The 26690-nt window shown below is 33.8% G+C and overlaps 1 protein-coding gene across 2 annotated transcripts in view; it reads right to left on the reverse strand.

Annotated features, from left to right (window-relative positions):
• The window catches only part of LOC123789340 (uncharacterized), a 522668-nt gene that overhangs the window by 289747 nt on the left and 206231 nt on the right, over positions 1–26690 (reverse strand). The window contains exon 3 of one of the 2 annotated variants that reach the window (XM_087861122.1): positions 23200–23302. The exons of the other annotated variant lie outside the window; for it this stretch is intronic. Coding sequence (XP_087717248.1) covers positions 23200–23286 — 87 coding nt within the window. The 5' untranslated portion in view covers positions 23287–23302. The remainder of the gene's footprint in view (positions 1–23199; positions 23303–26690) is intronic. 2 annotated transcript variants of the gene reach the window in all.

Below are 26690 nucleotides of genomic sequence, written 5' to 3' on the forward strand. Positions count from 1 at the left end.
CCAGCAAAATTAAGCATGTCTCTTAAGCTGTACCAGCATGGAATTGCCCACCCTAATTTCTGGAACTCATTATTGACAATAATAAATTATGATGGTTTTATTGCTCACTGTAGATACCCTATATCTAGATACCTGCCTAGATATCTACTGACTGTAGATACCAATAATATTAGCAGTGTTTGGTTTATATATTAGCAATATTACTTAAAAAGCCAAAAAAGAACACTGAGAGATAGCTAGACAGGAATTTAGTTAGGTTTTCATTATTAAGCTCATGATGATTTAATAGATTTTTAGAGTCAATTTGATTATTCTAATCCCTTGTCAATGTCCAATTATTTTTCTCACTACTATTTGGTATCAGTTATGCAAAAACAGACATACTTCTTCTATAATTCTCAGATTTTAGGGGTTTTATGAATTTCTAGTTTAGTTGAAATAAAATACATGTTCTTAAGGAGAACTTCCTAGTGTCTTGGGGACACTTATAAACCTTACGCAATATTACTCCAACTGAAAGACAACTGGATAATAAATATTTAAAGTAAAAATAATTCGCCTAATTTTGAAAATTATGTAAATTAGAATTTGCTAATATTCAGTAAGTCTCCATTAAATGATGTGCTGCTTTTTCACTTTATACAAAACAAAAAGTATCTATAACTTATTTTATATAACCTGAGTCCTGCATTATTTTATTTTATTTTTTATTTATTTATTTTTTAAAGTTTTTATTTATTTATTTGACAGAGGGACAGCCAGCAAGAGAGGGAACACAAGCAGGGGGGAGGGAGAGGAAGAAGCAGGCTCCCAGCAGAGGAGCCTGATGTGGGGCTTGACCCCAGAATGCCAGGATCACGCCCTGAGCTGAAGGCAGACACTTAACCTCTGTACCACCCAGGGGCCCCCTGCATTATTTTAGTTTATATCTAACAAAACAGACACACTATGATTAATGATTTTTAGGATAATATTAACTAGAAACAAAACTTATAATGGATTTACCCATTTTAAAAGTGAAAATGCCAGAAAACAAATACATTTAAAATATCAATTATTAATCATTTTATTAATTATGTATAACTGTTTATAATTAATTTTGATTATTTTGATTATTAACTATCATTTAGTAATAATGATTGATGATTGATTTTAATAATTTAATAATATCACATTAAAAATCAATGAAAGCAATACAGAGAACTATGAAATTGTTAAGAAAAAATAATTGGGATCGATTTATCTTTTCTATGTATGTCCTTAACACAAAAGTCATGCTGAAGTTTAATTGAAGTTGGGAAATTCTAGCCTCTGACAAAGGCACTTGTTTTACTTATTATAATGATAATGAAATAAAAATTTCATTTATGGAATAAAAAGCACCAGCATGTCTAGATAAAAGAGGGATTATTAAAATTATCTTTCCTTAGTTTTGGTCTTGTAACCATTCAATCAATGAATTTTTAAAGCTATTAAACAGCTCCATTGTAAAGCAGTAACCAGCATTTCTAAAATCCTTTTTATTTTCCAAAATGCAGTTGTGGAAGGAGAAGGATAGATAGTGACTAAGTTTTTGAAGACAAAGCTTATCTTTTCTCTTCTTAAAATAGTTTAGGGAATTGGAATAAAAATTAGTTTTATAAAGTAATTTAACTATTTGAGATATTTAGTTCAACGTACACATAGGAGTCTGACCTAATTTCAATACCAATTCAGAATTTTATAAAGAATTTAGGCTTTTATACAGTAGACACATAATTAAAAACTAATTATTAGTGCTAGAGACAATATTACTATAAATATTATTTTCAATAATCTTTTAGAACATGGCAAATAGTCCTTGAGAAAATTAAACTATTTTCTATCACAAAAGGTCAAACCCTAGTTGGTTCTTAAATTACCTTGCATTAAAAGATATTAAAATGACACAGAAAGTGTGTCCGTACACATTGAGTACGGTAGCTCCGAAGTCAGTTTGCAGCCACATACTAATAAAACAACTGAAAGGCACTCATTAGAAACTCTTTCTTCCATTTTTAAAAATGCTTTTAGAATACAGCTTTATCATCACAACACAAATATTTAAGGAATGTGAAGATTCAAAAATGACTAAATTGAATAGCAGCTTCTTCATAATTTCCCCAAACTGGAAACGACTCAAATATCCCTCAATCAGTGAAGGTAAACGAAGTATACATTGTGTGATGGAATAGCTGCATGAGCAGCCAAGAGGGACAAACTATTCATATGTTCAAGAACAATAATGTATCTTGAATCGATACATTCTAGAACATTCAAGAATCCTAAATGTATATTTCTAAGTGAAAGAATTCATCTACAGACTCGTACTGTATGACAATTTAAGAAAGGCAAAGCTGGGAGAAAAACAGATCAGTGACTGCCAAGTGTTGTGGGTAAGAGCTGATAGACAGGTAGTACAGGGTGAACATTCTCTCTGCACATCGTGTGCTCATGGCCAACAACTCTGCACATTTGTCAAAACTGAAAGAGGAATACAGCACAAGAAATGAGTTTGCCTCTATGTTAATTTTTGAAAAAAATCAACTAGGATGTGAGAGGAAATATGGAATGTAGGCTGTGACAAATGATTCTGTCTTCCAATGAACTGGAAACTAAACTGAAGAGTATGGGAAAGAAGCTGACATATGTAACTTGGGAAAACAATATTTTGACTGGATACTGTAAAGTTAAAGACAAAGAAAACTGCACAAAAATTCTGTACTCTGGTAAATTTGTTGAAAACGGAGGTGTAGTTTAAGAAGTTTGAGACTGCATTATTTGTAAAATAGGGTGGAAAATATAAGTGTATATAAGTATATAGGCCCCAAAATTACAGCAAAGAAAATATAAGATGAACCTGGAGCCTCTTACCGTGCTAGAAAGTGAGAAAATCCATAATAGAAGAGGATGGGTGGGTTGGTGGAGACTTGTTGAAAGACCGGAGGCATGGTATGTCAATTACATCTCAATAAAACTAGAAAGAAAAAAAAAAAGAGCTCCCAATGTCCACAGTTGGGAAAGCTCAAGCAACAAAATAAGTAACAAAAGTATTGGGTTATAATCCAAAAACAAAATAAATATCCATAAATTCATAAGTATTTAAATAAACACTGGAGGAATAAAAAAAATGGAGGACAAGTAATAACTTCCTACAGATATGTTCCAATGATTAAATGTAGAAGGAAGGGAGGGTGTAGAAAATCAAAACTAGAACACTACCTAGGGATGCTATATTAGTAGGTGAAATTTTAAGGATAAAGAGGATATTTGTATAGTCCCAAAGTATATCCTTCAAAACATTTCGTAATTAAAAAGGGAAAAATAGTAACTTTACTGGAGAATCCTAGAGGATGCCACTTTATCCAGTTGGTCAGGGTTAATATTACCAGTACTGAATGTGAACATCTTTACACCCACCCCCTCCATGTGAAACATGGAGAAAGAGCGTATCACTTCTCTGCTACTTCCCAGTAATGCATAAACTCAATCTAATCACGAAACAACAGCATTCAAACACAAATTGAGATACAGCCTACAAAATATCTCACCAGTTATCTTCAAATGAGTGAAGATAATGAAAAACAAGGATAGAGAGTTATAGATTGGAGTTGGCTAAGAAGAAATGACAACAAAATGGAAATGGCATCTTGGATTAGATCCTGCAACAGAAAAAGGATATTAATGAATAAACTGGTAAAATCTAAATAGCTTCTGTTCCTCAATTAATATTATTGCACCAAAGTTAATTCTTTGGTTATGATAAATATTCTATCCTTATGTATAATGCTAATATAAGGGAAACCCGGATGAGGGATATACAGGAAATAGCTACACTTTTTGGTAACTCTTAAGTCTAAAGTTACATCAAAATAAAAGTTAAAAGTGCTGTGCATGCCCAGGAATGTATGTGTTTTTTCTAACACTGTAACTATAATTCAATTTGAATAAAATATTTAGGATTCTATTTTTTTTAACGATTTTATTGATTTATTAGAGAGGGAGAGAGAGAGATTGAGAACTTGAGTAGGGGTGGGGAGGGTGGAGGAGTGGCAGGCAGAGGGAGAAGGAGAAGCAGACTCCCCACTGAGCAGGGAGCCCTACACAGGGCTCGATCCCAGCACCGGATCATGACCTGAGCCAAAGGCAGATGCTTAACTGACTGAGCCAGCCAGGCACCCCTAGGATTCTCCTTTCCATTTGTACTTTGTCATTTCTGAACAACATTCTTAAAAGATCCAGAATAAATTGGAAAAGAAAATGTTCCTGTTTTCGCTTTAGTTATAATCTTTGTTAGCATAATATATTACTGTGTTTCCACTTTCTTATTGATAACGTTGTCATGAACAGACAACATCTGAAGTCTAATGTGTCAAGTTTCCCAAATGCTTCATATTTGAAATATTAAAGATTGAGGATTTCTTTCACAAACTTCCCATTATTCAAAATGCTATTTGGATGACGTGTGCATTTCAGTTGATTACATTCTACAAAACCTGACAGTTTTAAAAAAGTAGACAATAAAAAAGGAACTTGAATATCAGTTGTGGCTCCTGCCAAATTATGTTATGCAACATCTTTGGTTTTCCTACAATTTTTTCAGGACCTGGAGCTTTAATAAATAAACATAAATATTGAACTTTCCAGTAAATAGTTTTACTGAGCACTTAGTCTTAATATTTGTATTTCAGATGTGTGCTACTTCTATTGTTATATACTTTTCAGGCAATTTATTATGTTATTAAAGTGTTGGTTTAGCCTGGGGTGTCTAGTTGGGTCGGTGAGTTAAGCGTCTGCCTTCGGCTGAGGTCATGATCCCAGGGTCCTGGAATAGAGCCCCACATCAGGCTCTCTGCTCAACAGAGAGTCTGCTTCTCCCTCTCCCTCTGGGGCTCCCCCTGCTTGTGCATACTCTCTCTCTCTCTCTCTTACTCTGTCAAATAAATAAATAAAATCTTAAAAATATTAAAGAGATGGTTTAGCCTAAATACCATGTGCCGTATATGCCAGAATATCTGGTATCAAAGTGGTTGCTTAGTCGGTTTGTATTTAACCAACTTTCCATATATTTGTTAAAAAAAGACATTTATAAGGAGCACTTGGGTGTCTCAGTTAAACATCTGACTTCAGCTCAGTTTGTGATCTCAAGATCCTGGGATCGAATTCTGCTTAGGGTTCCCTGCTCAGTGGGGAGTCTGCTTGTCCCTTTCCCTCTGCTCCCCCCCCCAACTCATGCTCTTGCACTCTCTCTCTCTCAAATATATAAAATCTCAAAAAAAGAAAAAGACACTTTTAAATACTGACAATCTGCATAACAAGCTCAGTGGCGATGAATCATATTTAGAGAAAAATTGTTTGAAGTGTCTGGGGCTCATTTTTTATCACACTGTTCTATCACACATACTCTGCACTGGATCCCTGAACCAATTCTAGTGAGAAGCAAACCATCTTTTTTTTTTTTTTTTTTTTTTTTAGACTTTCTGTTTTAGAGCAGTTGTAGGTTCACAGCAAAGTTGAGGGAAGAGTGAGGAGATTCTCTATATACCCCCCGCCACGCGTACATAGCCTCCTCCCCCATTATAAACATCCCCCATCAAAGTGGTACATTTGTTACCAGAGATAACCTATAGCGACACATTGCAACCACCCAAGGTCCACAGGTTTTTCGATAGTTCGTTCTTACTGTCGTATTAGTTTGGACAAATGTATAGTGGCATGTATTTGTTGTTATATTTTACAGAGTGTTTACAATGCCCTAAAAATCCTCTGTGTCCTGCCTCTCCTTCCTTCACATATCCCCTGGCAACCACTAATCTTTTTACTGTCTCCGTTGTTTTTCCTTTTCCAGAATGTTATATGGTTGGAATCATAGTATTTACCTTTTTCAGATGGGCTTCTTTCACTTAGTAATATGCATTTAAAGTTATTCTGTCTTTTCATGAATTGATAGTGCATTTCCTTTTAGTGCTGAATAATATTCCATTGTTTAGAATGATATTCCATGGTTAATTTATTAAAATTAATATGAATAAAAACTGTTCTAAAGCAATGAATTACAATTGCTTCCATATATTTATTTCATCATAAAGCACCCTCAGTTGAACATGTGCTCTTTTAAAGCTTTCTAGACCTAGGCATGCAAATTACAAAACCATTATTAACCTGGAGCTGGTCAGATCCTGAACATCTAGGTAACTGATATGTAATTTTTTAAAGATTTTATTTATTTATTTGACAGAGAGAAAGCACAAGCAGGGGGAGCAGCAGGCAGAGGGAGAGAAAGAAGCAGGCTCCCCACTTAGCAAGGAGCCTGTTGTGAGGCTCAATCCCAGGACCCTGGGATCATGACCTGAGCCGAAGGCAGACACTTAACTGACTAAGTCACCCAGGCGTCCTCTACAATTTTCTTATTCATGCATAATAAGACTCTTGTTGTGGACTTTTTTTTTTTTTTAAGTAGGCTCCATGCCCAGAGTGAAGCCCAATGTGGGGCATGAACTGCCAACCCTGAGATCAAGACCTGAGCTGAGATCAAGGGTTGGATGCTTAGCTGACTGAGCCACCCAGGTACCCCTTGTTATGGACTATTGAAAAAACTTCTTCAGGACCCATAGCTTAGAGATCATATTGAATTCAGTACTTTCTGAAACATCAGATTTAAAATATATGTTTATCCACTCCTCTTTCAATCACTTCCATACCCTTTTCTCTCACAGCAATGTAATCATACTTCTTTTTACTTTTCATGGAATTCAGGGAAACAGAACACAATGAATCACAATTATTGACAATATTCTAGCCCTTTCCTCTAATGTATTGGCAATGATTTACATATTCTATGTGCTTCTTTCCTATTCTGTCCATCTCTCCATGAATAAACACAATTTTGAATTGATTATATCCTTTTACTTATTTTAATTTTTATAGCATTATTTGTTTTGGATATTACAGAATAATGTAGCATGTCATTTATAACCTTCTGGTTCTTATTTCTTTTATCTACATAATCTTATTATTCCGACATTCATATTTTTGGTAATTTCCATAATTCTAAGCATCTTCATCATATTTTATGAAGCATTTATGTGCTAGACAGTGCCTTTAATGTCTTCTGTAAATTATTTATTTTATTTGTTGTGAGATAGATATAATGAATAGCTCCTGATTTGTAATTTACAAGAAAACTGAGAGATTGTCTTAATTTTACATTATTAGATAGTCAATGGCTAAACTGATTTTGAACCTAGATCTGTTTGGACACGAAGTATATTCTGTATAAGTATCTAATTTTTCTCCCAGTATTAAAAAATAAAAGTCAGAGAATGGATTCAATATGCTCATAGAACAATATGCTCATTAAAGAATCATATCTCTCTGTTATTTTAGCAATAACAAAATATTGCTAGGTGCTAATAAATATACAGTTTGTCTAACATCTGTCTAGTAGCAGGAATATACTCTATAAGAATCTCGTAGCTCAAGGAATAAATATACCATCAGATAACATATAAGGATTCCCATATTTCTGAAAATATCCAATTATGAGTATTTTCTCTATTTCTTGTAGATGCAGAGTCTAAGTCACCAATTAGAAATTGTATTTTTTTCTTGCCACTATGTTGACTGAAATTATCCTTGCCATAGATTAAGGTATTCAATATTTAGTACACATTATTCCATCTCTTTGGACCCACTGAAAGAGAATTCAAAAATATCCAGACTAAAATGTCGGCTTTATTTCTAATAAAAGTTAGTTTAGGGATGTGATATTTTTCTTACTAACACTCCCCTCATAACATTGTAGCCCCTTCCCACAAGTAAGAACTTATGCTCTGTAACTCACATGGATATAAGTAATTCATATGTATCTAACTTAGTTTGTGAAATTCCTGTATATACCAAATGTTAGCAAGCATGCCGTGCAAATTCCCCCACCACTTTCACTGGTTTTAAGTGATCAGTAGTAACAGTGTATGCCTCTGGATGATATGGCAATAATATTTGCTAAATAAACATCATTAAAAATACAGTGCAAAGTACAGTAATGTACTATGTAAATTTTAGAAGTAAATTTAATAAACATGTCTTGTGCCTACTACTTGCAAGGTGATCTATTCCATGCTTTGAGCATATTAAGATGATTAGGAGTTAAGTTCTTACAGTAGAAAAATTTACATTTAAGAAGTGACCATAGAGGGGTGCCTGGGTAGATCAGTAGGTTAGGCGTCTGCCTTCAGCTCAGGTCATGATCTTAGGTCTTGGGATCCAGTTCCGTATCGGGCTTCCTCCTCAGCGGGAAGTCTGCTTCCCTCTGCCCCTCACCCCACTCATGTTCTCTCTCTCTCTCTTTCTCTCTTAAATAAATAAATAAAATCTTAAAAAAAAAAAGAAGTGACCATAGAATGAACCTCTCTAAATAAAACACATAGAACGTGCTAAATGATATGATAAAGTTATAATTAAATTGTAACAGCTCCACAGAGAAAAAAGAGGATAATTTTATCTGTGCAGATACAGTGTAAAGGGAGAAAGTGAATGGATTTTGCTTCAGCCAAAACCATGCTCGGAGGCAGAGAGACGGGCCTATGGCAATCTAGGGGTAGGGGGAAGGTAACTGCAGTTTCTCTGGTCAGCAAATTCAGTGTCTGTGTGGAACATTTATTCATCAATAGATACGATGGGAAGGTATCTAACTTTCTTGCTGGGTTTCACACTACTTCCTCTTATCTTCTCTTTCCTCTGGCTTCACCAAATTACAGGTGTTCCTCAAACATCCCATGCTGTTTTGCCTCTTCAAGAGATTAGCATTAATTTCTCTCTGTGTGTTTGTAAATATTTTGAATTTTTTAGAAACAGTTTTAGCACGATTCCCATCCATGAAAATATCAGACCAGATGACAATAAAATAAAGTTTTGGGAAAACACTATCACAATTAATATTTTCTGCATTTAGAAAAATCATTTCATATAATATTTCATTGAATCGTCACACCATTCCATAAAGTAGGGATTTATTTTCTGTACATTTAGAAACCTACAACTGAGACTCGAATTAAAGCAAATTACTTTATGCAGTAAAGTATAACTCATAAATAGCAGACTCAGATTTAAACTCTAAGTCTCACACGGTTTTCTAGTAGAAAAAACAAACTTCCATTAAAGGAAAACTCCTACAGAGTAATGGCATTTAGCCAGTGTGTTTGCTCCTTCTTAATCTCCTGCTGCTATTAAGTCACCAAACTTTAAATAGAAAGCTAAGTTTCTCAGAGTCAATATTTAAACTCTTTTGCATATATTGGGAAAAATATGGATGCAAGCTAATGAAATAGTAAATTTATTATTCTGAAGATGAAAAATCATTTTAGTCCCTACATTTAAGATTGGCATGCTGAAATGAATAATACAATTTCAAGTGGTATAACTTCATGTGGCTAGGCAATATTTTTCTGCCCTATGCCAACAACAGTATACATTCTACAACAGAAGGATCGTTACTATTTTAAACCCAGAAATACCGTTACATCTAAATTGTTCATAACTTGTATCCCATAAACGCTGCTGAAATCTTAAACATAAGCATACAATGAACACATTTAAAGTAAGCTATAATTATCATCACTAGGTATTGTTTTTTTATTTAAAGTCAATCTTCCTCTTTTCTAGCCACCAACATCCACCATGCATTTTTGATTTTGCAGGTGAAAGACAGGAATTAAGTTTAGTTTTACCATCAAATAAATTTAAGGGGAATGAATATAATATACTCTTTGATCCTACATTATTCCCTCATTATTTAATGGACTTATATAGGTATTTTGTATTCAGTATTTCAAATCCTTTTTAAAAACATATTATTTGTAAATTAATATATAAATAAACTATGGCACGAAAAACAAAGTACACCTAATGTTAATTAGAATTGAAGTTTGCCCTGTCTGAGAAGGGTGAGAGCCTGGAGTGAAAGACACAGAACAAAGCTTTTTGGGCAAAAAATAGCCCTTCACTTTCAGAGTAGGGAACTGACATGGAAAAGGAGAGATGGCTCCCAGGGTGAAACTGAAATCGAAACCAGGCCAACATTCCAATAAAGGCATCAATCTTACAGGTCCAGCCATCAAATTTAGAACTCAGGGAAGCAGTATTAAGATAGAAACTGGAGATTCAAGAAAAGTTGGAATATTTCAATATAGAAGACAGAAGATAAATCCTCAAGAAACTCTGAGTGGCTAGAGAAGGTTTGCAAGAAACTTCTCAGGTAATAATATTGAGGGGTTTGTTAAGATAAATACAGTGAGATTTTTGTTCATATGGTTCGTTCGTGGTAAGTTTAGAGAATAGAGGTATTTTGGGAAGAACAGTCCTAAAATAAGAGCCTGGCACCTTTTAAATCTATTTAATAATTGGTTATACATTTTTAGAAATGGTACTAAGTTAATTTCTGTTAAGTAAAGCATAGGCTAAATTTTAATAATAAACGTTATTCATTCATTTATCAAGTATTGTTTATACATCTGGTATGTGCCAGGCACTCTTCAAGGTCTGTTTTTCACAGATCCTAGATCGGAATCACGGTGGGAGATTAATTTTAATATTCTCAGGTTGGTTCCCAAGGCAGTTTCAAGTCCTTAAGGACAAGGACCACTAGAAGAAGCATCACTGTTCTAGTGAGACTGGGCCACATAAGAGAGAAAAATCATTGCCCAGCTTAATGGGTATCAAAGCAAGGGGGGGTGATAATATTGAGTTTTCAGTTGAAGAGATCTGCTGTAAATAATGTTTTGTTTGTAGAGAGATACAAGGATGTTACCAAGATTTAAATTAGATAAAGCAAGAAAATCAAATCGTAAGTTCAGAAAAATTCTCATTCTTCAGAAGCATAAAATCACACATGCCACATGCCAGAAGTATCTTTAAATGAGTTGTTTCTGACAAGACCCTGCCATGATCTATTGTCAAAAAACCCTGGCCTTCTGGTAATCTGTACCTTACGTGTCCTTTAACAGGAGCTTTAGAAGGAAGAAATTTAAATGGAAATATAGTTTTTCAAAGACACATGGTATCCGGCTTGTGTTAGGGCAGAAATGCTGTGAATGCTTATTGACCCGTAGAAATACAACAGTGTTAAGCAAGAATTGACATGACTCTGTGCGGATAGAGATCTTACTTGAAATAGGAGGAGAAACTCCAGCAAGAGAATTTAAAATGTTACATACGATCATATAATCATACTGGGTAAAACATGTTTTGATTCACAGACTTTTACAGATTATGGATACGCCTGGATTAAATGGTTTTGGTTAGAGCTGCAACATTTGGTAGATATTTTCACAAGTGTAGGTGGCAAGTATATAATTATGAGTGTTTCATAAAATTCTCATTACAATGTAAGTATTAATAGCCCAAATCTAACGTTTAGAGATAGAATTTTGTTATGTTATGATAGATTACTACATAAGTATTTTAAAAATTATTTAATGACATTTTTGGTAAGAAAATATAATTACAAGTAGTTATGACATATGTCAAGTAAAAACAATCTGATTGAAAGTAACCTGTCAATATATGCATAAATGTATACACACATACATACGATTTGTAATGTTAAATAACAAAATTAAAAATTATTACCTCTGGGTGTGTGGAAGAACTATAAACATTTGGTTTTATGTTATCTTTCTATACCATATTTTTAATTAATATATTTTGACTGGTATTACTTAGGTCATAAAGCATCAACAAATTAAAGATTCTATTTCTTAGAATAGGCACAATGAAACAGATTTCTGTCTTGACAAGCCTCTTCTTCCTTTCTGTACACTGTAAAGGTCTTAGAAGCAAAGGGCTTTGTATTTGGCATTTAAATGTTTAATAAATTCTGCCACCAGGGGCGCCTGGGTGGCTCAGTCGTTAAGCGTCTGCCTTCGGCTCAGGGCGTGATCCCGGCATTCTGGGATCGAGCCCCACATCAGGCTCTTCCGCTATGAGCCTGCTTCTTCCTCTCCCACTCCCCCTGCTTGTGTTCCCTCTCTCGCTGGCTGTCTCTATCTCTGTCGAATAAATAAATAAAATGTTTAAAAAAAATAAATAAATAAAAAATAAATTCTGCCACCAATCATAGACACCTTGAAAAGAACTCGCATAGAGTAATGTATGGTAGTATAACAGATCAAAATTCAGACTTCATGCTTTTTATATCCCAAAGGCCATTTTTAAGAGTTAAATAATTATTTTAAACTTTGGTGTAATTTACTGTATCAGCAGTTCTCAGGCCTATAATCTCATCTTCACTTGGAACCTGATAGAAAAACAAATTCCCAGACCCAGCCCTCATATTGATTCAAAAACACTGCTTGAGTAGCCTAGCAATCCGTGTTTGAACAAGCACTGTAAGAGACTCTCGATCTTGTTAAAGTTTGAGAACCACAGTCCGCACTACAATACACAAATAGAGTTTTGGCAGCTTTCACCTTTTTAAATTCACAGAATGATACCTCATTAGAGTTGATAACTTACTTCAGACGTCAGCTCAAGTGCTATGATCTCAACTTTTTTTTTCTTTTTTTCTCCAAAAACATTCCCAATTAAATAAGATCAAATAGTATTTCAACCACTACACAATTTTTGGTCAGAGAGAGTATATATTTTAAAAACACTTCACTCTTAAAAAACACATTTCTTTTTTCTTGGTGGTAGGGGAAGTGAGAGCAAACAAGTAAGAAATATTGATATGCAGAACATGTAAATTCAAGACCAAATGAAACATCAAAACTACAAGTAGATATGCAGAAAGAACATCTCAGGAAAATAATACAAATACCATTTATAAAATGCAAAATTCTAGAGACCCGATAAGGCCATCCTATACAGAAGTATCGATGATCTGAAAATTAAAAGCAGGAACAATGCCTAAGGTTCTGTTAAGGCCTTTCCAGTTACGCTTACCTAAAATCCTCTTGGGAAATTGGCAGAAGCAAGTAATGAATAAATAAATAAAATTTAAATACTGAGTGAAGTTAATCAGGTCAACAGAAAAGCCGGAAACTAAAGCAAACTCCAGCAACGGGCAAAGTGATATGTGTAAAAGCTAGTGGCTACAGCGTCGCATTTGAAAGGCTTCTTTCACCAGTATTATGAAGCGTTGTCACTTACTTTCATCACCATCTGGCCTCCTTGTTAAGGCTGCAAATATGAAGCATATTGTCTTAAAAATGAAAAGTTAGGTGGGGCCCCTCAATCCTTTTTGACTAATCACTTATCGTACCAGGAGTTTTTCTGATAATTCCTTTGAGCTTTAATTAAAACAGATCAGTTTACACTAAGATAAGAGAAGTTTCTTGACCTGTTGCTGTCATTATGCTTTAGAGTGTCAACCCTTGGAGGATCTATTCCCATTGTCTTTCCTTCTGAACCGAACAACAACGTAAATTCACAATCTCTAGGCAGAAGCGCCCGCACACCGCAGCGGTCACCCGGACACGCCTCTATACTTCAGGCAAGCTCTTAAGCTTCAGAAGTCCTTCTGATTGCAGTCTCATCTTCTACCGAAACCTGAGCCTGGCTCGAGGCTTAGTATGTAGAGCATTCAGTTAATGAAGCCACAGTCAGGACTTTGATCTCCATTCTAGAAAGTTAGTTTTTCTTTTTTAAACATTTCTTGCCCTTAGGAAGCTGACTCGCATAATGCTTACTATTATTTCTCACAAGAGAGCGAGAGAATGAGGTAGATCAGAGAATCACTAAAAAACCAAATCAAAGTACATGTTCTCCTCCAGTGGGTCGTTATGGTAGTGGAGCAGAGCCCACCCTGCGTAAAATTTTCAGATGTTACTGCTGTTCCACACCGTGCTCCCTCCTTTCTGCCCGTCACCCCCTTGTCATCCATCCATCCCGTGGGCTATTCCCATCATGCACTCCACCTCTCAGCAAGTTCACCCCCACCCCCGCTGCGATGGCACGGCTTGTTTGCAAATCACTGGCATAGACATTAATTTTGACCATACCAGATATTTGCTGTAATTGCTTCTAACACCATGATAGGGACTGAGGAGTGAATGATCTTAACATACAAAAAGTAATTGCAGAAAAGAAAACAAAAAATATATATACTTTTATCAGTGTCGCTATTCAGCCATTATCACACTTCGTTTACATGTGTGCGTCTATTTGTCTGAATAGAGAAGAAGGAGCTGCTGGTCATGATGAAGATCTTAGGAGAGAACGATGGCCCTTTACTGGGGAAATTTATAGGAGGCAGATAGTAGCAGATCCCGTTTGCTTTTAGTGAGGAGAATGAAGTACATCTGTCTACACTCTCTATTCTTTATACCCCCAGACGCAAGCCAACAGCAAATCCTGTGAATTCTAAGTTCTGTTAAAATTAAATACAAAATGGAAATCAGGCTTGAAAATTCCCAAGCAGACAAAATCAATTAAGCCACATAAGCAAGACTTAATTTAGCCTATTTTGCAAAATGAGTGAAACTTGGGTCACCTTTCCTAAATGCCTCTGAATACCATAAAGGCAACTTAAGCTATTCCTCCAAATTAGCATGAAGTAACCACTTTTAACCAATCCCCTATCATTAGGGAAATGCTAATGATATAAGCAATCACTGTAAGAAATTAACAAGCTCCACATTTTTACTACACGAGCTGCCCTATAACCAAATACCTCGGAGCCTCATTCCACCATTGAATTGAGAGCTCCCAGTTCACGAAGTGTTTTTATGTGCATAATAAACTCTTACTGATTACTGTTCTAGTGACCTGCTACTTCTGAATTTTTGACCCTTATAAATGCATTCAGTAAGCAAGCATTTGATGTCATTTTTGCCAGAACCATCCTGCTGTGATTTCACTTCAATTTTGTCAATATCTTCAATAATCCATTGACCTTACAATCTACTCTCTATAGCACAACAATAGTGACCTTTCAAAATGTTAATTTATGCTCAGAATTCTTTAATGGATTCTTATCTCTCTCAGAGTAAGAGCTCAAGTATAAACATGGCCTTAAAGACCTATGTGATCTTTCCCATCAACCTCCCAACTATTTGAATTTAACTCCACCTCACTCCTCTCATTCACTCAGCTTCTTACTGGGGATGCATCATTCCTTTCATGGACATAGACTCTTTGCCTTCATTTTCTTCTGACCTTAAAAGAAATTAAAATGTGAAAAATTTCTGGGCCCTTAAAGGGTATCACGGAATGTAGATACTCTGCTTACGGTGCCGACTGGACAGGACGCTCCTGCTTCCTATGCTTTCTGAGGGGTGTATTTCATAGTCCTGAAGGAATATCTGGAATGTGATTCCTCCAAACAGCCACAGGTATGTTGTAGAGAATAATTATGTTACTTACAAATGGGGCTTTAGGGTGATCTGTCAGGTGTGATCATGGAATAACATTGTGGAGAGGCATTTGTAAGTGAAAAAAATTTTGTTATACTCACAGGTCTTCAAAGGGGAGGTCCAGCAGGCAGGAAACCATGTGAGAGGAGCTCCAAGGGAGCAAGGACAGAGTGAGGAGCCATAGGTAAGCGCTTCTGTTGGGGGCAGGGAGAGTACGCAAGGAAACGAGAGCAGATTTCACTGGTACCTTTGAATGTCACAAGGTCATAGTTGTGAAGGCAAGAAAGGGAACTTGTGGCAAAGCCCAGCCTTATTACAGCGCTGCACCTGGCTGTGTGGCCAGAATATGCTCACACGCTATTCATCCGGATGTTGAGGAACCCGGAAATAGGAAATTTTAAAGCTTTACAATTCATAAGGTTCATTTCCACAGGCATCCTCTGCCAAAGGTCTTTTTGGCTGTACTATAAAAAGTGTCCTGAAGTCCATCATTTCTTCATCCTCCTCACTTATCTTTTTTTTTTTTTTGCATTGCACTTTTTAAGAACTGATACACTTTATTGACGCATTTATTGTGTTGTCTCCCTAAACAAAATAAGACAAAAGGAATGTTGTGTTTTGTGCATTACTTTTCCCTCAAGCTCCTAAAAGCGTACCTTGAAATAAACTTTAGCATGTAATCTATTGTTCAAAAAATAAATCATCTAAAATTTTGTGCAAGTGGAAAAGAATAAGGTAGTTTCTTACAAAACTAAACAAGTGCTTACCATACTACCTTGCAATTGCACTCTTAGGAATTTTTGTAAATAAAAAACTTTTCATAATTTTATTTATGTTAGTGTACAGAAATGAGGTTGATTTTTTTTCTGGACTGATATTTATCTCACGACTTGCTGAACTAATAAGTAACTTCTAATAGTTTCTTTTGTGTTTTTAGGAGTTTCTATATATGAGATCATTGCATCTGCAAATATAAATAGTTTTAATCCTTTCCAATCTGGGTGACTTTTATTTATTTTAATATTTTATTTTATTTTATTTTATCTTATTTTATTTATTTTATATTTACCTGCCTAGAACATCCACTTTAATTGAAGTGGCAAGAGAGCATACTTTTATCCTGCTCCTGATTTTAGGGGGAATGTATTCAGTCTTTCACCCTTGGCTAGTTCTGAAATTTTCAGATACCTTTTATCAGAATGAGAAGGTTCCCTTCTATTCTTAGTTTGTTGAATATTATTTATTTATTTGTCCAAAAGGGTAGATTTTGTCAGTATTTTTTTCCTGGGTCTATTTAGATTATCATGCAGATTTTGTCCTTCATTTTATTAATGTGGTGATTATACTGATTTTCTTAATATTAAACCAACCTTGCATTTCTGGGATAAATTCCACTTTGTCATTTTTATATGTTTTAGAGTCTTATATGTTTTATATGCTTTGTTAGTATTGTGTTGAGAATTTTTTAAAGGCATTGATCTGTAAATTTTTTTCTTTATCATTTTTTGTCTGGTTTTGTTATTAGGGTATATACTGAACTCATAGTATCCAAGGGGAAGTGTCCCCACTCCTGTTTTTTGGAAAAGTTTGAGAATGTTTGCTGTTAATCCATCTTTAAATATTTGATTGAATTCAATAATGAAGCTGTTTTTGCCTGAGCTTTAATTTGTTGGAAGAGTTTTAATTGCCATTGCAATTGCTTTACTCGTTAGGTCTACTTAGATTGTGTTTGTTTATTCTTGACTCAAATTTCAGAGTTTGCATCTTACAAGAAATTTGTCCATTTAATCTAAGTTATCTAATTTGTTGGTATGTAGTTTTAATAGTATTCCCCTATTTTTTTTTAACATTCCTCTTCGTCTCCATAATGTCAGTAATAAGGTTCTCTCTTTCATTCCTAATTTTAGTAATTAGTCCTCTCTCTCTTGCTGTCTTGTTCTTTCACCTTCTTTGTTTGGTAAAACTAGCTAAAGGTTTGTCAATTTTGTTCATCTTTCCAAAAATCTAGTTTTGGTTATGTTGATTTACTATATTTTCCTATTCCCTATTTTATTAATTTCCATCCTAATCACCTTTATATTTCCTGATTGCTGCTTGCTTTAGGCTTAGTTTTATCTCCCCCCCCCCCAGTGTTTTAAAGTTGAAGTTATTGATTTGACATCTTTCTTCTTCTTTAGTACTGCAATTCCTGTGCTAGTCCCAAATAAACTCATCTTTCTGAGCTTGTGTAAGTTTAGGTCCACAGTGTGTGTGTGCAGAGATAGATAGATAGATAGATAGATAGATAGATAGATAGATAGATAGATAGATGATAGATAGATGATAGATAGATAGATAGATAGATAGATGATAGATAGATAGATAGATAGATGATAGATAGATGATAGATAGATAGATGATAGATAGATAGATAGATGATAGATAGATAGATAGATGATAGATAGATAGATAGATGATAGATAGATAGATGATAGATAGATAGATGATAGATAGATAGATAGATAGATAGATAGATAGATAGATAGATAGATGATAGATAGATAGATAGATGATAGATAGATGATAGATAGAGAGGATGGAGGAAAGGTGGCACATGAAAGAATGTAGATTTTAGCCAGTGAAGTCTGGCTTATCATATTGGTGTTAAGATTTAGTAATTATATTAACTGAGACAAGTTGCTCGGCTTCTATGAACACCCGTTTCCTCATCTGAGGACATTGTAATTCATACTTGAAGTTTTGCTACAGAAATCAAGAACTGTGTATATTTTGCAACATGATACCTGGAGAAAAATAATTTTTCGATAACTTTTATATAGTATTTATAACAGCAAATGTACTTTATCTTTTATGGAGACAAAAATAATGATGTAAAAACATTTGTATCAGAAGGGACATACGCATTGAAGACATATACAAGTAAGACAAGAGATACCATTCATCATACGCATAATATGGAGAAATAAAGAAATAAAGTATTCTTAAAGGAAAACTAAATAAATTATTTATATGTGGTAATTCAAACACTCAAGGATTCTGATATACTCACGTGTGCTACTATTTTTATGATAATTAAAAGAAATAATGAAAATCATATCAGTTGCTTTTTTCAGAAAGGGTATCATAAGATCATTAAAAAAAATTACTTATCAGCCCCTATTTCCAAAAGCAATTCTTTTGGTATGTGACTTATTTGTTCTTCTTGATAAATAAACAGGATTTATCTTTAATGAATTATGAACATTATATGCTCTTTCTTCTTTTTTAATGTGTCAGAATATCAAAAACAATAACAGAATACCAGAGACATTAACAAATTTTGCATAGCTGAATACTCAAATAGTGTGGGTGGTACCTAGTGTTTTAAAATAAATGCAGAACAAATTTGAAAGTAGTGGAAATAGAAGTTTTTATTGCTCCCAATAGAGAATAAGTATGGTTTTCCATATATTAAACTTCAAATTATGAACTGCATTAGGAAGACTGTTTTTTAAAGAGTAGGATACAGTGAAAGAGAAGAACATTTCTCTAAATATCACATATTTTATTTTAATGCAGGGCATCTACTGTTAAAACTAATCCCCTACCAAAACAAAAAAGATGGAAATTACTTAAAACATTGATGAGACGAAAATGTTCTGGCTGCAGAAAAAGGATTACAGTCACAGACCTTTATGACTTTTTAGGGATAGAAATTACTGAAATTATTAAAGATAATAAAATTTACTGAATTTTATCATTTTGGTATGTTTTATTTTTAAAATGTCTACCGAAACAACTGAGTGATTGAAGATTACAGAATACACAGTATTAAATAATATTAAATCATTAAATAATTTTTCCAAAGAAGATATATAGATGGCCAACACTTGAAAAGATGCTCAACATCACTAATTATCAGGGAAATACAAATCAAAAGCACACTGAAATATCAACTCACACCTGTCAGAAATGGCCAGTATCAAAAAGACAAGAAATAACAAGTGTTGGTGAGGGTGTAGAGAAAAGGGTACTCTCTTGCACTATTGGTGGGAACATAAACAGGTGCAGCCACTGTGGAAAACAGTGTGGCGGTTCCTCAAAAAATTCAAAATAGAATTACCATATGATCCAGTAATTCCACTACTGAGTATTTGCCCAGAGAAAATGAAAACACTAATTTGAAAAGATTTATACATCCCTATGTCTACTGCAGCATTATTTAGAATAGCCAAGATATGGAAACAACCCGAATGTCTATCAATAGATGAATGGATAAAGAAGGTGTGGTATGTGTATATATATATATACACACACACAATAGAATAAGTAGAATATTATTCAGCCATTAAAAGAATAAAATCTTGCCATTTGTGACAGCTTGGATAGACCTAGAGTATTATGCTAAGTGAAATAAGTCAGACAAAGGAAGACAAATACCATATGATTTCACCTACATGTGGAATCTTAAAAAACAAAAATGAACAAAGAAATAGAAACAGACTCATAAATACAGGAAACAAATTGGTAGTTGTCAGAGGTGAGGGATGGGTGAAATAGGGAAAGGGGATTAAAAGGTACAAAAATAAAATAAATATCTTATAAAATAAATAAGTAATGATAATGAAAACTATAGCATGAGGAATACAGTAAAAATACTGTAGTTACTTTGTATGGTGACAGATGGTAACTACATCTATTATGGTGAATATTGTATAATGTATGGAGTTGCCAAATCACTACATTGTACACCTAAAACTAATTAACATTACATGTCAACTATACTTAAAAAAAAAGAAATAAATTTAATACATGGAAGGCTTCAAAATGTAATATTTGACCTGAGTCCTATATCTCAGATATATTCTGTAATAGAAGCTTTAATTTGAATGTCTAAATGAGCACTTACATAATTAAATCGGGTTTTACTTATTTTGTTTCCTAATAAAAGAGTTGTCAGCTTCTTAAATGAAAATATATTATTAAAATAGGAATTAGAATATTCATGCAGTTACGGTAGGAAATACTGCTTAGAACCTAACATCATGTCTTGCCTTTAAGTAATATTGTGGTGAGTACCTTAAGAAAGTAGAAAAATAATATGATTAAATAATACCAATTACTTAGGAAGGTACAAGTGTATTTCATTAGAATCTTAAGGTTTTTTTTAAAAAAATGTAAGCACTTAGTGTTATATGTGAGTGATGAATCACTAAATTCTATTTCTGACCTAATATTACATTATATGTTAATGAACTGGAATTTAAATAAAAACTCGAAACTGTCAAGAAAAAAAAGAAAGAAAGAAAAAAGTGTAAATTATCAAAAAAAAAAGTATAACTATACAAGTCCTATTGTACATACTTTTTATTCATACTAGAGCAAATGCACTATCAGAGTTTATTTCATCCTTCTGTTTACTTTTCTTAATAATAATATATATCAATTATTAATTGGTATTACATATTAATTCATTAATATATTTTACATTTTTGTTATCTATAATACCAACATATATGTAATATATAATATATGCAAGTATATAATTATATATAATACACATTTATCAATCAATTTATCAATTAATCAGTAATATATAGTATATATTACTAATAATATATAACACATATTTAATGTTATATGAGATCTATAATGCACAGTATTGCTCTAATCTGGGGAAGGAAACAAGTACAGAGAACCCCCCCCTCCAAAATCAATGAAAATAGGTCAACACCTCAACATATAATAGTGAAGTTCACAAATCTCAGAGACAAAGAGAAAATCCTGAAAGCAGTTCAGAAAAGAGGTCCATAACCTATAAAGGTAGAAACTATAGCCTGGCAGCAGACCCATCCACAGAGACCTGACAGGCCAGAAGGACTGGCATGATATATTGAGGGTGCTACATGAGAAAAATATGTAGTCAAGAATACTTTAACCAGCTATGATGTAATTTAAAATAGAAGGAGAGATAAAAAGCTTCCAGAACAAATAGAAACTAAAATAATTTTTTATCACTAAACCAGCCTTGCAAGATATATTAAAGGGGATCCTTTAAGCAAAGAGAGAGCCCAAAAGTAATGGAGCCCAGAAACGAACAGAGACAATCTACAGAAACAGTGACTTTACAGGTAATACAATGGCACTAAATTCATATCTTTCAATAGTTGCTCTGAATGTAAATGGGCTAAATGCCCCAATCAAAAGACACACGGTATCAGATTGAATAAAAAAGCAAGACCCATTGATATGCTGTCTGCCAGAGACTCATTTTAGACCCAAAGATACCTCCTTATTGAAAGTGAGGGAGTGGGAAACCACTTATCATGATAATGGACATCAAAAGAAAGCTGGGGTGGCAATCCTTTTATCAGACAAATTATACTTTACACCAAAGACTGTAATAAAAATGAGGAAGGACACTATATCATACTTAAAGGGTCTATCCAACAAGAAGATCTAACAACTGTAAATATTTATGCCCCTAATATGGGAGCAGCCAATTATATAAATCAATTAATAACAAAATTAAAGAAACACACTGATAATAATACAATAATAGTAGGGGACTTTAACACCACATTCACTGCAATGGACGGGTCATCTAAGCTAAAGATCAACAGGTCTCAACTGGTACCAAAAGATCGGGATCATTCCCTGCATATTTTCAGACCACAATGCTTTGAAACTGGAACTCAATCACAAGAAGAAATTTGGAAAGAACTCAAATACATGGACATTAAAGAGTATTCTACCAAAGAATGAATGGGTCAACCAAGAAATTAAAGACGAATTTTAAAAAATAATGGAGACAAATTGAAATGAAAACACAACTGTTCAAAACCTTTGGGATGCAGCAAAAGTGGTCCTAAGAGGGAAGTACACAGCAATACAAGACTTTCTTAAGAAACAAGAAAGGTCTCAAATACACAACTAACCTTACACCTAAAGGAGCTGGAGAAAGAACAGCAAATAAAGCCTAAACCCAGCAGGAGAAGAGAATTAATAAAGATTAGAGCATAGATCAATGAAATAGAAACCAAAAGAACAGAACAGACCAACAAAACTAGGAGCTGGGTCCTTGAAAGAATTAATAAGATCGATAAACCCCTGGCCAGACTTATCAAAAAGAAGAGAATGGACCCAAATAAAAAAAAAAAAAACTATTAATGAGAGAGGAGAGATTACAATCAACACTGAAGAAATACAAACAATTACAAGAACATATTATGAGCAAATATATGCTAATAAATTAGGCAATCTGGAAGAAATGGTTGCATTCCTAAAGATGTACAAACTACCAAAACTGAAAGGAAGAAATAGAAAACCTGAACAGACCATAATCATCAAGGAAATTGAAGCAGCAATCAAAAATTTCCCAACAAACAAAAGTCCAGGGCTGGATGGCTTCCCAGGAGAATTCTACCAAACATTTAAAGAAGTAATAGCTATTCTTCTGAAGCTGTTTCAAAAAATAGAAATGCAAGGAAAACTTCCAAACTCTTTCTATAGGTATAATAATAGATACCTGGTATATTTGCCTTACCAATTTTCATGGCCTTTCTAGTAATAAAAATTCTAATTTTCACTTCCAATGAATTGAATGGGGCTTGAAATACTCCTCATCTCCATACATGAGCAAATATCTAATCCTAACTAGCCCATGTATTTCATTATTCTAGTCCTAGTGATTAGGTCAGATGTAGCTGTGTAACCCAGGCTAAAGCAAATGAGATTCCATCTCAAGAGGTTTGCTTCTTTCTCTCCTTGAGTTCATTCTATTGATAAAATTACAAGCCTGGAGTTTCTTTTGACCCTTTGCAGCTACATAAATAAAATAGAATCATACCTGAGAAGGAAAAGGTAGCACGTCCTGGGATTGAGGAATCGATGTCTCTTCTTTTGAGTATTTGAATCCAGACATCCCTAAAGCCATACTATTCTCTGGACTCCTAATTAAATAAAATAATAAATTATTTTTAAGTCAATTTGAGTTGATGCTCTGTCCAAAGGTAAGAATCCTCACTAATACATGCAGACTGAAAATTTGTGCCCTATATATGACAAAACGGAGCACAAAAGATGTCTAAGACAACATTCCATAAATAACTATCTTGGCATGCCAAATATGACTTTGGCCTCTATATTTTTTAATACAAGGCTTTAAAATATTTAAAAATATTAAAAAATTTAAAAATTCAAAATATTTAAAAATAATATAAACATTACCTTAAATATATAATTTCCATAAATTAACCAGAAGAGAAAGATAATTTCTATATATTTTTCTTGTTTCAGCTTTATTTATTCAGTGGTATGTTTGTTTTATTTTCCAGTGGTGCATTTATTGTGTTTCTGTTATTAAACACACCAGGTTTCTACCTCTAGCCAATAGAAATATTAAATATCTTAAAGGAACTGATTTCCTCACGTATTTAATGAAGTTACTGGGTCTACTGATTTCTCACTTTCTTTTCATCTCTGAAATAAGACTAACAAATACAAATTTATGCATTCAAACAATGGTTTACCTAAGTGTAAATGCTCCTAAATTACCTGGCTACTTCTTTTTTGAGAGCTTATAATTTCTGTAACTACCTCACCATACACTCTATGAAAATGTTTTGTACTTGGAAGTTATTGTATCATCATCATCCTAGAAAATATTTCAAGAGAAAATTTTAATAGAAACTAATATTCTGTGGAATTAAGTTATATGTAAATGGTGAAAAAAGTTGAGCTGAATAGGTGCCTACAGAAAGCTCTATGGATGGTGAAGATCATTTGGAGATTACCCTTAGCTAAAGGGTGTTAACTTGGGCAAGACTACAGGAGTATATACAAAGGTAATGGGGTGAGAAAACAGTGGACTACAAAAATATCAGTCTTGATGGATTAGAGTCCTCAAAAAAATAGGTTTTGGGATAAAGAATTTGCATAAGTGGGACAAACTACCAATAAAGAAGGATATTATTTCAAAGATAGACTAGAAACAGAAAGAATGGGTAAAAACAGAAAAAAATTGAGGTAGAAATCCATGAGACAAATTGAAGTTAATGTCTCATATGTCTGAATAATGTAGACAGTATAGATATTGTAACATAGATAATGAAGCTATTGATGGTCAATGTTTTGTAAAAGTCATTGCGTAAAATAGAATAGGGAATCATCAATAGGGAACCACTGGAGGTTATGTGCCTATCAAAGAGCCTTCATTTATAGGGCAGCCAATTGACTTGGCTTTTATGCCTTTATTCATACAAGATCATCAAGGTAGATGATGAAACAGGTAGTCTTACCTTGGACTAGGGATTAATGAGCAAGATATAACAAAAAGCGTGAGCCAAAGAAATATGAATAATAATGAACAAAAGTGCTGAAGTGACCATGGAATCAAAACCAGAAGGCAGAGCCAATCTGAGGCTCCTTAGAAATGAGCTTTGATCTTGCTCAATATCACTTTCTGAAAGCCAAGTATGATGTTTGACATATACAAAATGCTTGTTCATTTTGATTAAAACCAGGAAGGAATGATTGAGACTGTAGGGAGGCATACAGAAGAGGTTATAACTGGTGGCATATGAATCTTATTCTGTCATCAGACATATTTTGCTCAGAAGTCCCAATATTTTTAAAAAGTTGTTTTTGAACCTTAACCCAATAGTTAAGAATATCTCCACCTATCCTCTTTACCATGTACCTTGTTTGATTTATAAATTCATGAAATTCATGCTATCTTGCCCACATACACATTTTAGTTAATGACATTTAATATAGTTCAGTAGTCGGGGCGCCTGGGTGGCTCAGTTGTTAACGTCTGCCTTTTTGGCTCAGGGAGTGATCCCAGAGTCCTGGGATTGAGCCCCACATCAGGCTCCTCGCTGGGAGCCTGCTTCCTCCTCTCCCACTCCCCCTGCCCATGTTCCCTCTCATGCTGCTGTCTATCAGATAAATAAATAAAAATCTTAAAAAAATATGTATATATAGTTCAGTATTCATGATGAGAAGTATTCCAGAAAAGCATTATTGTTAATAATGTATATAATTATATGTATATATTATATCATTAAAATAAAAAACAAATGTGAGATATTAGTATACTAATAATTATATTAGTATACTATCAATATAACAAATAAAGGTCAAAGTAGATTTCTAATAGAACAGCAAAGATTTAAGACCAACAATGAATTTTGCCTTTAAAACTTTTATCTAAAATTATACTCGTGCTTGCTTTATCATAAAAATCCATTATATTATCAAGGAATATATATTTGCCACCCTAATATTCAATAAATATTAGGCAAGCATTATTAATACACAGCCATGGTTTAATCAAATATGGGAAGCCATTTCAAATGTTATATGGGTCTCGAAATTAGAAATCCTAGATCATTTAGAACTCAATCTCCGTATTTTACAAATAAGAAAACACAACACAAAAATGACAATTTTATAACATGCAGGTAAATCATGGTAGAAACAGACTATCATCTTGACTTCCAACCCTAACTTCTTTCCATTCAACCACTTAGTTTCAGAGTGGGCCAGGCTGTGTGACAAATAAACCCAAGCACAATTTCTTGCTTATTTAACAGGAAACTGCTAATGTTCCCATTTATTCAATAACTTGCATACATTTTCCACTCACTTCCTAAAAGCCCTGGGCCAGAAATGACATACATGTTTATGTATTTGCTTAGTTTCTTTGAGTTAAAAAAAAAATCCTTCCCTTTGCTTTGTGTTACCCTTACAATGACCTGTCTTTTATACCTAGATATTCTCCTTTGTTTTTATGCCCATGTTTTGGCAATGGGAATGAGAGGGTGTTGTATGAACTCCTTCTTTTTTAAAAATGTTTGTATCAAATCTTAAAATGACTCTTATGCAACTGTATGAGCATAAATGAAATTTTTTGTAGAATTAAACATCCTCCTTGGATATAGTAGTTCAGAGTTTACTTTTTAATCATCTTCAAATAAAAGACATACAGGATCCTGTATAATGAAGATTGTATCAACATAATCGGAAATTTGTCATCTACAGTCTTTTATATGTTGTTGGGTATGTGAGATGTAACTTCCTCACAGGTGATGAAGACGCTAAAAGCTTCAACCTGTAGGCTACCGGCTGCATATCTTTTATATTTACCAATATATCTCTGGAACTTAGCACACGTAAAAAATATTTTGATATTGATAAATTACTGAACAAGTGAATACATAAATAGACCATCTCTCTAGCAACCTTATCTCCCAATGAGTATAAAAATGAATTTGCAAAAGTGACAACAATAATCCAACCCTTTATTCTGCCCTCGGGTATTGTCTTACTGCATTG

The sequence above is a fragment of the Ursus americanus genome, chromosome 3, assembly GCF_024610735.1.
Source record: "Ursus americanus isolate L20-20 chromosome 3, mUrsAme1.1.p, whole genome shotgun sequence".
Lineage (NCBI taxonomy): Eukaryota > Metazoa > Chordata > Mammalia > Carnivora > Ursidae > Ursus > Ursus americanus.